At 40.4% G+C, this 17071-nt stretch overlaps 1 protein-coding gene across 2 annotated transcripts in view; it reads left to right on the forward strand.

Annotated features, from left to right (window-relative positions):
- Positions 1 to 643: 643 nt before the first annotated feature.
- Positions 644 to 17071, forward strand: part of MAGI3 (membrane associated guanylate kinase, WW and PDZ domain containing 3) — a gene marked incomplete at its 5' end in the record, with an annotated part of 282350 nt that continues 265922 nt past the window's right edge. For both annotated transcript variants that reach the window (XM_079724347.1, XM_079724348.1), the window contains one exon: positions 644 to 959. In XM_079724347.1, the coding sequence (XP_079580473.1) occupies positions 644 to 959 (316 nt within the window). The remainder of the gene's footprint in view (positions 960 to 17071) is intronic.

Here is a 17071-nt window from a genome sequence, read left to right on the forward strand (position 1 = left end):
TGGCCCGTGACGGCAGCGCGCCGGGCGCCGCGCGGCGGGAGGGGGCGGGGCTCTGGATGAGGGATGGGCGAGGGCGGGGGGAAGGGAAGAGGGAGGAGGAGGAGGTTGCGGCGGGTTTGAAAGCGGCAGTTTCCTGGCAGCTTGGGCAGGCGTTGGTCTCAGCGCTCCAGCTCCGCAGCGGCCACGATCGATCCTGCGACGGGTCTACGCGCGCTTCTGCGCGCCCCCGACGGATTTTTCCCGTTCCGGCTCTTCCCCCTTTACCTCCCCGCCCCCCTGCTTCTGCCTTTCCCGCCGCTCAGGCGCGGAGCCCGTGGGCCAGCAGTCGGCTGTGACCCCGCCCGAAACCCCTCTGGAGCCGCCCGGGGACAATCCCGTTCTCTTTTCTTCAGCCTAACCCGGCTGGCCCTCGCGGACCCCGGCCAGCCCCGGGGAGCGCCGCCGGGCGGGGCGTCCGAGGGGCGTCTCGGGGCTTGGAACGGCCCGGCCCCCAGCGGGCTGTGGTCGGGGGGGGGGCGCCGGAGCGGCGAGGCCCCCCTCTCCGGGCTGCGCGGGCCGCCCGGGGCCCCCAGGGTGAGAGGGGGCCGGAGCGGCGCCCCCGGCGCCCGCGCGGGGTCTCCTCCATGGTGCAGCGGGGTTCGGGATGTCGAAGACGCTGAAGAAGAAGAAGCACTGGCTCAGCAAGGTGCAGGAGTGCGCGGTGTCCTGGGCCGGGCCCCCGGGCGACTTGGGCGCCGAGATCCGGGGCGGCGCGGAGCGCGGCGAGTTCCCCTACCTGGGGCGGCTCCGCGAGGAGCCAGGCGGTGGCACCTGCTGCGTCGTCTCGGGCAAGGCGCCTAGCCCGGGGGATGTGCTGCTGGAGGTGAACGGGACGCCTGTCAGCGGGCTCACCAACCGGGACACCCTGGCTGTCATCCGCCACTTCCGCGAACCCATCCGTCTCAAGACTGTGAAGCCAGGTACGCCAGCCCTGCCCTTCTGTCGCGGGGTGGGGGGAGTCCGGGGTGGGCGTCTGGGGAGCGGCGGCCCCACCCCACCGCTTGTCGTCCGGGGTAATCTTAGACCTCCTGGGTGTGCCGGGCTCCCTGTCGAGGGGGAGAGGTGGCGGTGGTGATTCCCATTTTGCCGGTAGGAAAACTGAGCTCTGGCTTGGCCGGGCTGCTCTGCTAGCTGTCACAGGATTGCCACCAGAAGCTGGGTTTCCTTAATTTGTAGCTCCATCTCCCACCGCAGTTTTTGACTAGAGGAAAAAACCAGCCCTTTTCTGCTCTCCTTTGTGGAAGAGGTCCTCAGGATTGTAGCATTTTCTTTGGAACAGTCTTAGCGCATTTTGTAATAGGGAAAAAGATCTTTACTACTACGGCACTTGGTGCCAAGGTTACCACCTAGTGTACCTGGGAGAGCTTAGCTGCTTCAGTGTTTCTTGCACACTAGCAATACCTCCGAGCTGACAGCCTAACTCTTGTCAGCCCAGGTGGTTCAGGTGTCTGGGTACCGATGGTGTGCAATATGCGATTTGTGGCAGAATGGTGTGTTCTTGCAGGGAGCTGTTGAATAGTCTGGGTTTCCAAAGAAGACCTAGGTGCCTCCTTGGAGTAAAATCTTTTGTAAATCTTTGATTTTACGGAATTTTGTTGAAGTGGTGGGTTGCAAAGGCCCTTGTTGCCCAGGTGTCTTTTATGCCAGTAAAATCTGCTGCAGATCTCGTTACGTTTATGGCATACTTGCCAGTTTCAAAGCATTGATCAGACTGCGTACAGGGATATCTGATAGGAGGTAATAGCCCTCATGTGTTTGTTGTTGACAGCATTGCTGGTGGTTTCAGCATTGGCAAATGTGATTCTGTTTCCTGAGATGTTTGTAGGGGAGAGAATTATGACTACAACGTTAATAGAAATCAAACTATTTTTTTCTGAATGTGTTCTACTGAATATACAGTGCATCAAAATATAATGGTCTGCTTAATTATGACTTGGGCTAGAAAAATCAGTTCATCTCTACACTGCAAAATGCTAGAAAATTCTGGAGAAAAATTTAACATGTTGTCTCCCTCACATTTTTTTTTTTTTCTTTCTCAGGAGCTCACTTTAGAAATATCTCTTTAGTACTCCTTAGGCTTAATGGGAACTGATGGCTTGTGCTGCAATACCCATATGTGTGTGTATTGTGGATGTATACACACACACACACTCACATGTCCCTGCAATCTTAAGATTTTCTGCATATGGTCTATTCCATCACATTCATTTTAAGCTTATGGGTTTATGTGAGGTTTTCTTTTTATTATTAATTTAAAAAACTTTGGCAGACTTCAAACATCTTTTTCTGTATATATATATATATTTTGAATTAAAAAATTCTTTCTTAATTCAAACTTTTAGAGCCATATGTGAAGGGTAGAGGAAAGGCTTTGGGGACTATAATTCAGCCAGTCAGGCACTCTCTGTAATATGCAAAATACTATATATACAGCATTACTGGTCTAAGTGCGATTTAGTTCAAATCCCATGAGTTAGGGAGTAATGAGAACATTTGCATCATTGCTTTGTGTTTTGTCTTGATTAGTTGGGGGCATATACAAGAGTATAACTTATTTTCAAAAATAGTTTAAAAGATGATAGAGGAGGAAGTTGATATAGTCTCAAGTTATTGTGATTCTTTTAGAAGACTGGGAAAATGTGTCTTTCATTGATATTAGTCTGGTCTGCATGTTATTCATTTTCTCAGCCTTTATATAAAATTTAAGAAGATAATTCAAAGTTTAGAGTGTATTCAGTGATGTTACTTAACTGTATTAAAAAAAAAAAGCCCCAAAATGTAGTTGACATTTTTGTAGTAATAAAAAATTTCCCTCTTGCATACTGTCCTATTTTAAATGTTTAGCCAAAATAAAGTGTACTGGGTATAGCATATTTTGTAATCAATAATAAAAGTTCTGAATAGTACACCTATTTTTTAAAGATACACTCTGCCTCAGTAATTTCTAAAGGATACCACTATATGTCATCTGAGACTAATATTCTTGTTTTTAAGCAAGTTGTTGATTTCTTTGAAAAATAGCATTCTTTGTTTTTAATAGCCTCATGTTAGGCATTATATTAAATTGTTTCTTAAATGGCTTTACATAAACAACATTTGCTATAAAGTAGCAAGATTTTTACAGGTTTAAGCACATGACTTTAAATATTAGAAACTAAGAACTTGAAGAGGTTATTTGTAAAACTTTGAGTGTGATTATAAACAGCATATATATTATCTCCAGAGGAGACAAAGATTTTATACTGTTGGGATTAAATTTGAAAAGTATGAAAATACAGAGTAAGGGAATTTAAAAAGGAATTTGCCCTGCACATTGGAGGTTTTTTTCCTCTCCTTTTATCTAAACTTTGTGAGAGAAATGGATTTTTCAATTTAATAAGGTATTTTAAAGTGTACTTATTAGCACTCTGTCTCTTGTCTTGATTAATAACTCTTTATTAAATTATATTTATAACATGCCATTTAGAAACTAGCACAATGCAAGAGTAGATTCAGCCATTTCTGTAAGATGTATTATTAGTGGGGAGTGACCTCATATTGTCTTCTGACAGAGTCCACGGTGGAAGGATGAGCTGGACTGTAGGACATGACTGGCGTAGCGCCGTTTCTTTCTTGATTTCCCCTTTCATCTAGTAGATGTTAAAGGGACCTCAGCCAAAGCCAGTACCCTCACCCAGATGATTTAACAAGGGTTCTTTCTGGTAGTGACTATCTTTCGCTTTGACTTGGGGTTTTATTTATTTATTTTCTTTTGTTTTAATCTTTAATGGAGATTCGAAAGTAACTCTTTAAAATATGGTTCCTAATCTGAGGCTTTTGTGAGAGAATTAGGAAATTTCTCATTGAATTCTTATTATTAATGTAGTACTTAGCATTCAGTACTTTCCTGCTCCACCTAATTCTTGGCTCAAATTGTCACCTATTTCTTAATTACAACCTTGTCATTTATTTTTCTGCAAGAGGAAAAGTTTTCACTTGAATTTGAACTTTGAATGTTCCCTGTAGTAAAAGAAGTTGAACTTTGGACCTCTGGTGGAATTGTTTCATGATATAGTCCTGTGACCACGATTAGTTTCCTTGATTTTACTTCAGAGTATATTTTTAAACAATTTCTATTCTGATTAATGATAGAAGCAGTTAATTTTATTCTAAAATTCCCCAGACTATGATCGTGCAGAGTTTTATGGAATATTTGCTTCATATACCTTAAACACACATTTCAGTGGTTGTAAATTATGTGGACTTTATTCCAGAGATTAAGTATTGATACAGTAAGTATATGAAGTCCTTGTCTACTGCTTTATCATGCACATAGTGCATTTGCTACCCTGTCTGATACTATATCTAGAGATAAAAATCATGAGGAACAATCTTTCAGTTTGTTTAAGCAAAAGCTAGTTTGCGGTACGCGGGCCTCTCAGCGCGGCCTCTCCCACCGCGGAGCACCGGCGCCGGACGCGCAGGCTCAGCGGCCATGGCTCACGGGCCCAGCTGCTCCGCGGCATGTGGGATCCTCCCGGACCGGGACACGAACCTGTGTCTCCTGCATCGGCAAGCGGACTCCCAACCACTGCGCCACTGGGGAAGCCCAACAAAAGCTCATTTGAATCTTGTTTAATGTTAATTAAATGTAGGTAAAAGTCTTCACCACTGACTCTTTGAGACATCCAGTTTATAAGGGAATTTTGTTAAAATGAGCACAGTCCTAGAAATACTTTCTCCATTGGTGAAGAAACATTACGAAATGCTTTCAAGTAAGGATATTTTTTTAAACGTCTTTATTTAAGTAAGGATGTTTATGTTATGCCAATAATGAATAACTCTACCCCTTTATTCTCTTAACTTTTGGATCTTTTTATTACTCTTTTTGGTTTAGTGGGTTATTTGGGACTTGTGGTGAGTTCTCTTTAGGTGGTTGTAACATTAAGGGAAGGGTGAGAGAAATTGCTAGCCTCAGGTTTGCAATACAAAAAAATTCTCGATACCTTTTCTTAAACAATAGAAACAAGAGACTGGGTGAGGCAGCCCCTTTGTTAGGGAAAATAGTATCAAATTTTGATAAACCTTAAATTTGAAACTTTCCTGCTTTTTGAAAGTTTGATAACAATTTTTGGGGTCTCAAGTTGGTTTTATTAACTTAAGGTTTGGGTCCTAGACTCTGTTCATTGGCACCTTCAATTCAGATGACTATTGGGCTTATACCACAGTGTCAGAACAAACTCTTAACATTTGGCTCTTTCACTTTTCAAATCATTTTTATTTTATTCAGTTTAATGCTGAAACTGATTTTTATGGAACATAACTCTGTGTTCCTGAGGAATATAAATTGTTTTTCTTCTGAGATCTTGGGATGTACTTCATAAAACCTCTTGTTATGAGATACATTTAAGTGTTTTTTTTTTTTTCCTGGTCTTTATACATACACACACACGCACGCATATATGGTAAAACAAATCTCCATTTGTTCAAGTATCTGACTTATGAAGTCAGTGCATAATCTCAGGTGAATAGTTTCACATAATGTGTTTACTATATAACCCCTAAGTGCTCGTAAGTTTTGTGGGCACTTAGTGTTTGGGGAGTGTGTTGCAGGAGAACTTCATTTTTATGAACCACTTCAATATTACCCACCAGTTTCAAACTCTGCCAATTTCCAAGTCAGTTTTTGGTTGGTTTTGATTCAACAAAGAATAACTTTTGGTATTGAAGACTAGAACTGTGTCTTCTGTAATTAGTTTTGTTTCTCTTCTAAAATTTTGAGAAATAATCTCCTTGCAATACTACATTTTGGTAGGGAGAATGAATGCCATTAATTTAAAACTGTTCTTAAGGGTAAGATTTTCAGTAGCTTGGAGGCTGGTGTTGTGAGAGATTTGTTTGTGGGGGAAGAGAGGCAAGTTCGTTGCTCTTCTCCTTGAACAAATATTATTCGGAATGTTCTCCTAAAAGTGTTTATTTTACTTTATAAAGAGAAAAAATAAAAGTTCTGTTACTGGCACACATTCATTCACTTCTCAAACATTTAGTGGTGAACCCACTGTGTGAGCTAGCACTGGCGATATAAAAACATAAAATATAAAAATGAGTCAGAAATGGCCTCTGTTTTCAGGAAGCTCTCAATTTATTGGGAGCTTCATGATTCATTGGTAAGCAATACCTGTAGTAAGGATTTTACCTTTTTCACTTTTCTCCCAGTACTTAAACAAAAGTCTTTAGGTAAGTTTTAGTATGAATTTTGGCAGAAACTGGGATAATTAATTGGCTGTTCAGCATGCTGTTCTAAAAAGTGGTGTGGAGTTGCATCTTGGAGAGAAAGGGTGCTCAAGTCATGACAAAAAGAGGGAAATCAAATATAAACAAAATTATCTTTTGAAAAGTTCTCAAGCTTAAATTGCCCTTCAAATATGTTGTATCTGTGTTCTATTTACAGTGTATTTTACAATACAATTTTGTATTTTATACATTGTGTTTGTATTGTACCATTTTTAGGAAGAGTCTTACATGCCTGCTTTTCCACCTGTGCTGGAACCAATTGCTATATTTTTGTTGAACACCAGATGAAGTAGTTTGCTTGCATTAAAGAGATATGTTTTACAAAAAGTACCTATCTTTTAATTCGGAGAAATTATCCTCACCTGGGTATGCATAGTGCGTTAAAGAAGTTAAATGTGTACATGAAGTGAAAGTAAGGGTTCATTCTTTTTTATGTCTTGTTAGAGTCTTTACCACCAGCGCTTATTTTCTGACTTGGATAGTTGGGGAGTGGGTTATGAAGAGTTTTGAACTCAGCCTGGCTTTGAAAGATGGATATCTTGGTTGAGCGGAATTAAGATCCTCTCAGTAGTAGGTAAGAAGCAGAGGAGGAGCAAAACATGGGGCAAGAATGTTCAGTACAGAAAGGTCTACAGTATAGTCCATATCAGGAGTTTTTGTGTGTGTTTCATGTGTGTAAAAGCACAAAACCCACATTATAGAATAATTGGAAAATACAGGGAAAATCATATTGTTTAAATGTGTAGGTAGTTCCGTTATGAATTGTCCCCTATAAGTTTTTTTTTTTTAATTAGAGCTTGAAATGTTTTTTCTTCTATAAATAATGCTGGTAAGGAGCTTAATGCTATTGAGAGACTCAGTAAGGAATATAGAGGGTTAAACTTTTCTGTTATAGTTTATTTGGGGTTTGGGGTTTTTAATATTGTGTAATGGGAATTGGAAAGATATTTTGCTTCAGATTTAATAATTAGGATGCATTCTATTTAGAAGCTTTCCTTCTTCCTGTCTTGGGTATGCAATATGAACGGTAACTGATCTACTTAATTAAAAATTTCCGGCATCTTAGGCCCTTTGCTGTATTTTTTTGCAGAGAATTTTAAACACATAATTATTTTTCTTGCTTCAGGGAAGTTTGTGAGAGGTAACCCTGTATCTCATTGTTGTTCTGATTGGGAATTACATGTGACTGTGAAAAATGGGATTTTACTATACATGATGACATTTAACAGAAGTAGTTTTATGAAATGAAAATACTCCAAAAGGGAGGAAAAATAAGCATTTATTAATAAATGCTCTATTTCTGAACTTAAATAGAACTGTGTTAAATTGGCTTTGTTTTTTATAGCTTAGATTTCAGCAGGAAGAGAAAGAAATTTCGATTCACGTCAGTTTCTGTATTGGTAAGGATTCTGTACTGAGAATCCTGACAGAAACACTTCTTAGGCTAAGAAGAAATGTATTGGCTTATGTGCATGAAAACCCAGGCATTGGACAGTAAGAGCTAAACTCATGTTCTCAAGGACTGTTTCTTGACTTTCTTTCCTCCAGGTTGGCCTCTTTCTGAGCTCCACTCTGGGTAGCAGGAAAGGTGGCTCTCAACCCCCCAAGTCATACAAAGTCCTTAAATCTTCTCATCTTTTTTCTGGACTCCAATAACAAATCAAATCTTATGTTGAGACTTTGATTGGCCTTGTGCTCATTACAGACCCATTGTGGAGAGAGGGCCATGGGTATCCTGATTGGTCAGGCCTTGGTGACATGTCCGCTTTTGCAGCTGGGTATAGAAAGTATAGTGTGATTAATAACTGTACCAGAACTCCAAGAGATAAGGGAGGGGTAGTTCCTCAAAAGATGGATGCTGGGGAGAGAGCACTACAGGAAATGGCCTCTTTTAAAACATTTAATCTCTCCTACTTTGAAGCCAACAGCAGTACACGGTTGTTATAAAGCTCTCATTTTTGGGCTTCCCTGGTGGCGCAGTGGTTGAGAGTCCGCCTGCCGATGCAGGGGACATGGGTTCGTGCCCCGGTCCGGGAAGATACCACATGCCGCGGAGCGGCTGGGCCCGTGAGCCATGGCCGCTGAGCCTGCGCGTCCGGAGCCTGTGCTCCGCAACGGGGAGAGGCCACAACAGTGAGAGGCCCGCGTACCGCAAAAAAAAAAAAGCTCTCATTTTTAAAGACCAAATATTGGCTGTAGACTGCAACTGAAGCATTGATTTTACTCAAATATTTATCATTTTTGATATATTTTTATCAAATATGATCTTTTTGATGTTTTTATCTAAAAACTGCTTTCTCTAAATGCTGGCTCTTTAAAAAATTGAGATGTTGCTACCTTAATGTGCCTAATTTAAAAGTGCAGCTTCCGTTTTTCTTCAGTTTTCTTTGAATTTGTTTATATCAAATAAGATTCTCTAAATCAATGCTGCTTGCTCTTAGGTAGATAGAATACTTTGGAGGATCATTTAATTATCTTTGACATTGAGAAAATTAGTGTAGTTAATGCAGGTTTTTTTTTTTAATTTTTTTTTTTATTTTTGCGGTTCGCGGGCCTTTCACTGTTGCGGCCTCTCCCGTTGCGAAGCACAGGCTCCGGACGCGCAGGCTCAGCGGCCATGGCTCACGGGCTCAGCCGCTCCGTGGCATATGGGATCTTCGCGGACCGGGGCACGAACCCGCGTCCCCTGCATGGGCAGGCGGGAATGGGCAGGCGGACTCTCAACTGCTGCGCCACCAGGGAAGCCCTGTTAATGTAGTGTTTAAAACTTAATATTGTACCATTTTGAAAGTGAAGCTCTAAACCAGTTGCTTTCTAAGATGTTTTGCTTTTAAAACAATGGTCTTTTTAAACATAAATTAAGACTGAATTATTATTGTGTTATTTCTAAGGGCTCCCTAATATTACCTTTTAACCATGATCTCATAGAAGTTATACATAAAGGAACTACTTCACTGACTCTTAAGTTTGAAACACTGCTTAAGAGTGAAATATGAATCTGTTTAATCACCAAAAAAGTTACTGGTACTTGTAGGATAAAGTCTGACCACCTTTGTTAAGTTTTTTCCTGCCTCCACAGAGGTACTTAGAGTAGAGGTGGAGGATTGAGAGGGGCGGGTACTCTGAATATCTTTTCTTGCTATTTTTATAGTCTAATTATGGTTTTAATGTCTTCAACTTTGCCATAAAAACAATTTTAACATCATCCTTCACTTTATGTATGACATACACAGTAGGAGTTTGCAGTTTTGCCAAGTGTTGTCTGATAGTTGAACCTTTAGTGAATGTTAAATGTTGGGAGGTTATTGGTAAATACACTTACTGTGCAAAAAAACAAACATCCATGGAATTGGGTGTGATTTGTCAATAAGAATCATAGGTTTTTTAGGTTAGTTTATGTCCCTCTTGGAGTATCTTTAGACCATATTTGGAAAATTTCTGTTCCTACTTCAGAAGCTTGTTAGGACCAGAGTTCTCCAATATTAATTCCATATATTAAGTCATAAAATCTGGTAAAATAATACAGTCTTCCTCACAGAGGCTCTGTAGCTTTTGGCAGAATACTTTGTAAAATATTATTAATTTTAGCTAAGGATACTATTCACTAATTTCACTGTTTGATTTAAGTTGGAATGTACATGCTAATGATTCAGTTCCCTTTGAATAGCGTTAGATTTGCTAACTAGAGCTATCTCACAATGTAATGCTGATAAGTGAAGTGACACATCAACCTCCCTTTGGTGGCAACTCTAAGTTGACAACCTTGCTCTAAGTCTAATAGGAATATTCTGACTTGGGGACTTGTCATGATAATACTAGCTGCCATATATTGAGTAACCATCATATGTCAGGATGTTATACACCCATCTCATTTGGTTTATAAGAATGTGTGTGTTGGCATACATGTATTCCTGTAAAAAGTTCGTGTATTTTTACTTTCCATGAGCTGGGGATTATCATCTCCCTTTTACACATGAGAAAACTGAGGTTTGGAAAGATTAGCATGTAGAAGGTCAGACAGACTCACAGGAGGACTATGAACTGAAACAGTTGAGTCTTCCTTCTTTGCATTCCAGATAGAAGATTATTTTGTTATATCTGAAAAATCTCTCTTACTTCCCTTTTCTCTATTAAAAGGAAAAACCCCACAATTCTAAATTGTTTGAGTGGGTGTTAAATGCAGTAAAACACTGGGCAAGTACTTAAAAGCTTCATTGCTTGGTTCTGTTTCTAAACAAAGTTGTGGCAGTGCAGATTAATCTTTACAGTTCAACTGCATGGTAAAGCAGTTGTTCCCAAGAATTACTAATCAAACAGAAAATCTGTTTGATAGCCTTAATTCTGGCTATCTTTGTCAGAAAATATTTTCAGCAGGTATATGTAAAAGCTCAGATACTTTTAGGATAAATATACTTGTGAAAATTGTGTACTTGAAACTAGAAAGGATATCTTGTTCTTGTGTTTCCTGTTCACCTGCTCTAAAATTCACTCCCCAGAAGGTGTGTGTTAGCACACTTATCTTGAGACAAGTAGCCTAGAAAATGTTCTGAGGAATGTAAGAATGTATTTTGGAATTAGCAATTTTTAATAAGTATTTAGACTCTGTTCAAAGTATACTTGGCTTAAATAAAACTTAGCCAAGCTAGACAGAAGAATAACTCATGTTATTCAAGTCAGTCTCTCTTCTTTCAGCCTTCAGGTACTGCACAGTAAGGTGGTTCCTTTGAAGAGGCAGTTAAAGCAGGCTGTGGAGTACGGGCACCTCTTATTCTTCAAGTGTTTGTGCTTTATGTTTTCTATTTGGGCTTAAAGTCAGTCACTCAACTGGAAGGAATCATAGCAATCCAGCCAGTACCCTTTGTCTACAGATAAATAGGTTGAGGTTTAGCAATGGCAGGTGACTCTGCTCAGCTCGAAGCTGGCAGAGCAGGGACTAGAACTCAGGCTCCTTTTATTGTTTTGGTTTCTGGCTGAAGAATTTCTGGAAGAAATTTGTGAAAAAAAAAAAAGAATTAGCCTGGTTAAACATTTTCTGTCTCTTTATGAAATCTGCATTCTTTTGGAATTAAGTATAGCATGCTGACTCAGTTTGTTAGGCCATCAGCATGCATGAGTGTCGTTAGAGACAGTGGTAACCCAGAAGTTGGAGCGCAAGAGAGAATTGTAACCATTACATGCCTCAGGTTTTCAGGGCATTTTTAGCCTTCCATAGTGCTGTAGCTTATGGCTAAGATTTAAATAGTCAGAAAATTGTTAGCTGGTGAAACAGCTGAATACTTAAGTATTTTTTGCTGTTAGTTGTTTTAGCTTTGAAAAATTTTTCTTATCAGGAAGATTCTTAACAATGCTTTCAGGAGAGTCCTTCTGAATGGGTGCTGCTGTGTGGTAGACTGCTATTCCTGTCCCATCCTTGCCTCTCCTGGAGGGGTGATGAATTCCTCTGATTTAGAGCCAGCTATACTTTGATTTTTTTTCTCCACTTGACTGACTAGGGGATGCAGTGGGGGAAGATGAGTTTTAGGGCCAGGGACTGCTCAGGGATGTGGTGGATGAACCATCAGGGGCACTTTTGGTTCAGAGTCCTTGAGCTTGTCTGGCTGTAATGAAAGCTGACATAACTGCCACAACTGAGGAACTGTGCTCCTGCTGGGTACAGGGCAGGTAGATGTCTCAGGTTATGGTGAGCTGGCCACAGCAGAGGAGAAGGTATCACCTGTGTGAGACAAAGCTGAAGAAAGGGGCTTGAGGTGGCCGTTCTGGGGAGACTGATGGGAATGGTGACATCTTGCTTGGGCCCTTTTTATGTCTGTGAAAAAACAGCATGAGTGCAGACATGAAAAAAATCCTTTCTGTATACAGTCAATCCCCCATGTACTCCTTTGCAGTATCAGTCAGGGTTCAGTGCAGTAAACAGAAGGGATGCGATGCAGGGAATTCGTTGCTTGGAGAATCTTTGGAGGAGCTGGAGGGCTGGGCTGTAGGCCAGGCCTCTGAGAATGACTTCCAGGACACCTTGGAATAACTCGCCATGGGAATTGACACCTCTGCCATAGTTGGGAAAGTGGCAATCAGGAGGTTACCACTGAAACCACGGCAAGAAAATACCGCTGTCGCTGTGATCAAGGGGATCCCAGCAGCCACTGCTGTTGCCATCATAACCGCTTGAAGTTTGAAATTTAGCATCTGGCCACTGCTGTGACAGCTTCTCCCTGATGCCTATGAACTAGTGATTAGATGCCGGAATGATCAATCCGGCACTACTGCTTCTGCCACTGTCCCTCAACACCCTCGAAGCTGGAGACTAGACACTGACATGTCTGTGACCTTTGCTAGCTGAAAGCAGCTAAAAGTTACAGGCTGACAGGGCTCTGCCTCGCTCCTGTCTTCCGTGTTTTGTGTCCTGCATCTTAAGGGTAGAATCAAATTCTCATCCTGAATACTAGCTGTAAAGGAGCCTGGAAAATACAGTTTTTAATTTCCCAACCTCTGCATTTCAGGAAGGCATTCTGTAAGGTGGTGGATGCTGAGTACATTTTATTAAATATAGTATGTTAAATACAGTATAGCCCTTTGATAACTCACTGTCATTTCTGTGAGCTTCTCTTTCTGAAATGGCCTGTAGGTGGAATGATCTAGGGCCGATGAATTTTTAACATCTGTAGTGATCTTTGTACGAGGTTAGCTTGTGTCTGTCCTACCTGCCATCTCTGCTCCTGCCACATCTGTTTTATATCACTTGATCTCAACCTCCCCTTGCAAGCCGCAGGCATCCAGGACAGGGAAGGCACCTCAGCTGAAGCAACCAATTCAGAGGCTGGTCAGCAACGTAGGATTTCTGTGGCCTAAAAGGATGAATGGGGCCAGTAAGAATCTTTCCTGGGGATTTGAACTAAGACAAAAAGGAAAGAATTTTCATTTGGGGTTGGAGCCTCAGCTGAGAGGTTTTGCAGTGACGTACTGGAGTTGGCTGTACTGTTTCGTGAGATTGATTGTTAAATTTTCAGGAATTTTGTGAGTTGGTAGTCCCACACAGCCATTAAAAAAAAATAAGTTGTATAAAATTATAATTAACTAAATTATATTTAAAACAGGTGCTACTCAAAGTTAATCATTTTCTTATGATTTTTCAGCTTCAGTGAGGTATAATTGACAGAATGTAATATATTTAAGGTGAACAGTGTGATGGTTTGATATGTGTATATATTATGAAAGGATTCTCACAACTGAGTTAATTAACACATCCATCACCTCACATATTTACCTTTTTGTGTGGGGGGGTGAGAATACTTAAATTCTACTCTCTTAGCAAATTTCAGTTATACAATATAGTATTAATCAGCTTTCATTATTACCATGTTATACATTAGATCCTCAGACCTTATTTATCTTAAAACTGAAAGTTTGTACCTTTTTACCAACCTCTGCCCACTTCCCCCATCCCCCAGGCGCTGGCAGTCACCATTCTACTGTTTCTTTGAGTTCAACTATTTTTTTTAAGACTCCGCGTCATTTCCTAATTATTTCACTATATTTTACTACCATCTGTGCTCTCTACTTTCTTTATGTCTATTCTATCTGTATGGCAGAAATATTGATACTATATAATGGTTTGCCACTGCATGTACCTTCCCAGCCATTTGCACTGTTGTCACTGCTGTGGTGGAAGTTGTTAGCATTTACCAAACACACCACTGATTGTGGGGGCGGGGGGAGGCAGAGTCAAGGTCGGAAAGGCTACACTGAACCGTGTACACACTAAAATTACGGGAGAAGAAACTGTGAGTAATCAGAAAAAACTGACCCATGGTGTAAGGCTGAGTGGTGTTAATAGCAGAGCACTAGAGGAAGGGCCACAGACTCCTCTTCCCAAGGTCCAGAATCATTCTGGAATCATCGTAGGGCTCCAGTCTCTAAGAGATCCAACCCTATTTTATTCCCTGTTCTTGGAATTATGTGAAATTGTGCGTTTCTGTATGTTACCAACCTTAATAGAACATTTCTGAAATTTTATTTCATTAGAATAAGGTTGAAAACTCCATTTAGAGATGACTATTATAAATATGTATATTCATATAAATATATAAATATATAAATATATATAGTCTGTGGTATTTTTCATGTGTAAACAACGCACAGACTCTGGTATTTGCTTGTACATGGGGTGGCTTGTTATTGTGTAAATGTCCTAAGCCTCAAGGCCAGAATCCCAGGACATAGGTGGTATCTTTCTCTATTCATGTAGCTCCTGCCTGTGCCTTCAGGAACTGCTAAGATGCCAGCTGTATATCTGGACTGTCTGTGTCTGTAACTCATAGCCTCAATCTCCTCAGCTGCCTTTGATCAGCTGCTCTCTGCTCATCGTTCCAGTTTTGTTTTCTCTTTACTCTGATTGCTTCTCCCACGCTTCTCTGCTTTCCAAAGAAAAAATGGACCTTGTATAGATCCTGCCAGCCAATTGCAGTGCTCCTTAACTTCTCCCTGGTGGATTATCCAATCTCAGGGGGTCGGGTGTGAACCTACGGTGGTATTCTTCTGTCTTCTGTTATGTTTGTCCTTGTTGCTCTTTACCCCTAGAACATGTGTGTATAAGGGTTGTTGTTGTTTTTTTCTCCCCTACTTCTGGATTTGGAAATATTCCAGAATCCTGGTCTCTAGATAGATAATATTTTACTGTTTATTTGATATCCTTGTTTTAGAGGTTCAAATTGGACTGCTTTTAGTAAACCAAACTCTATCTTTTTAAAAATCATTAAGAAAAATAGTAGCTGGAAATAGATCTTTGAAAGGCCAATAGATTATCTTTTGGGATAATCTCTTACTAAATGAAAGAATTAAAAATTGTGGGGCTTCCCTGGTGGCACAGTGGTTGAGAGTCCGCCTGCCAATGCAGGGGACACAGGTTCGTTCCCCGGTCCAGGAAGATCCCACATGCCGCGGAGCAGCTGGGCCCGTGAGCCATGGCCGCTGAGCCTGCGCGTCTGGAGCCTGTGCTCTGCAACGGGAGAGGTCACAGCAGTGAGAGGCTCGCGTACCGCAAAAAAAAAAAAAAAAAAAAAAAAAAAGTTGTGTAATTGTAGCATATTAATCCACTGTCAAAGTGTTGTAATGCAGATGAGAATTTCATCAGCACTTTTAAGGTATTAAGGAACCTCTTATTGTAAGTAAACAATATAGAAATATTTTATTACTACAAAAATACTAAATGGGAATATGTATGTTTTTTCTTATTATCTGCAGTTTGCAAACTTTTCACCTTCTAAGATACTGTTGTTCTCCATCACGATCACTGGTAGTGATTGAAGAAGAGGCATCTGTGCAAATTATATTCAAAGCTCACAGCTCTTCTGTGATCATTTTCTAACTTTGGGAGCCTGAGTAGATGAGGGGACATGATCATAGTTTCTTCTTTGTGCTTATGTGGAGCCCCCTCTCTTTAAGCAGTGGTAGAGCCTCACTGAGATATTCATACGTATACTGCCCAGAATGATTTTCCTGCAAGAACAGTTGTGTTAGAGTGTAGTCTGTGTGTACCACTTAGTTCCTTTCTTGCCCAGAGTGTTTACATCAAGTTGTTTTAGGAATCTTTTACCAGGGGGAACAAGAGTACCTGTTTGTTGTTGTTGTTTATTTATTTGTTTTTTAAAATAATGTAACTAAATAAAAATACAGGATTTGATACATGTAATTTTACTTTATATATCACAGTTTAGGACTAATTGTTTTGTTGTATTAATAGATATAATAGGAGGCAGAGGAGAAATTATGATACCCAATCCATCTTTTGGTCAAATAAATCCAAATGGATTTTTAGTGAAGTTTAATGGAATTTCATTATTACTTTATTCATGATACTTGTTTATAATAGGTTTAGAATATTTATGATTTGGGATCACTGACCTAATTATTTTTCTTGTACTTATGAAGTCGTTAATTCACCCGTAACAATAACACAGTCCTGGAGAATTGGTACCAGAAAGAATATGGCCCTTCTTATTAAGTATCATACTTCAGAAATATACTTGTGTCTACCTTAAAGATAAATAATACCATGACAAGTTGAAAGTTTGTAACTTTAGGTAATAATGCAGTATATACCTAGGTGTATGTTAGGTGTTGAATTGTGTGCCCCCCAAAGTATGAAGCCCTAACACCCAGCACTACCGTTTGCAGACATAATTAGTTTAGATGAAATCCTCCTGAGTAGGGTGGGCCCTTGAGAACAGAAGAGACACAGGAGCATGAGGGGAGATCACCATATGACTATGGAGGTGGATTGAAGGGCTACAGCTATAAGATGAGTGCCAAGGGTGGATGGCCAGCAGCAGACACTAGGAATAGGCAAAGAGGGATACTACCCAGAGTCTAAGAGCATGGCCCTGCTGACACCTTGATTTTGGACGTCTAGCCTCCAGAACCATGAGAATAAATTTCTGTTGTTTCAAGCCACCTAGTTTGTGGTACTTTTGTAACAGCCACCCTAGGAAACTAATATATACGTACCTATATATATTGTAATGATGAATATATCCATGTTGTTATTTAGGAAACATCTCAGTTCATTAAAATTATCATCTTCTTTATAATATATTAAATTGTGGATTAATATGCTATGGGTAGCCAAATATTATTTATTCTTAAAACAATGAATATGATAGATAACAAAAGCTTATTATTGTATAAATTCCCTAAGGCTCAAGGGCTACAATATTATAGAGAAGGTGATGTCTCTTTCTTAGAACAGTTTCCCTGCTCATGCTCT

The sequence above is a fragment of the Hyperoodon ampullatus genome, assembly GCF_949752795.1.
Source record: "Hyperoodon ampullatus genome assembly, chromosome: 2".
NCBI classification, from domain to species: Eukaryota; Metazoa; Chordata; class Mammalia; order Artiodactyla; family Ziphiidae; genus Hyperoodon; species Hyperoodon ampullatus.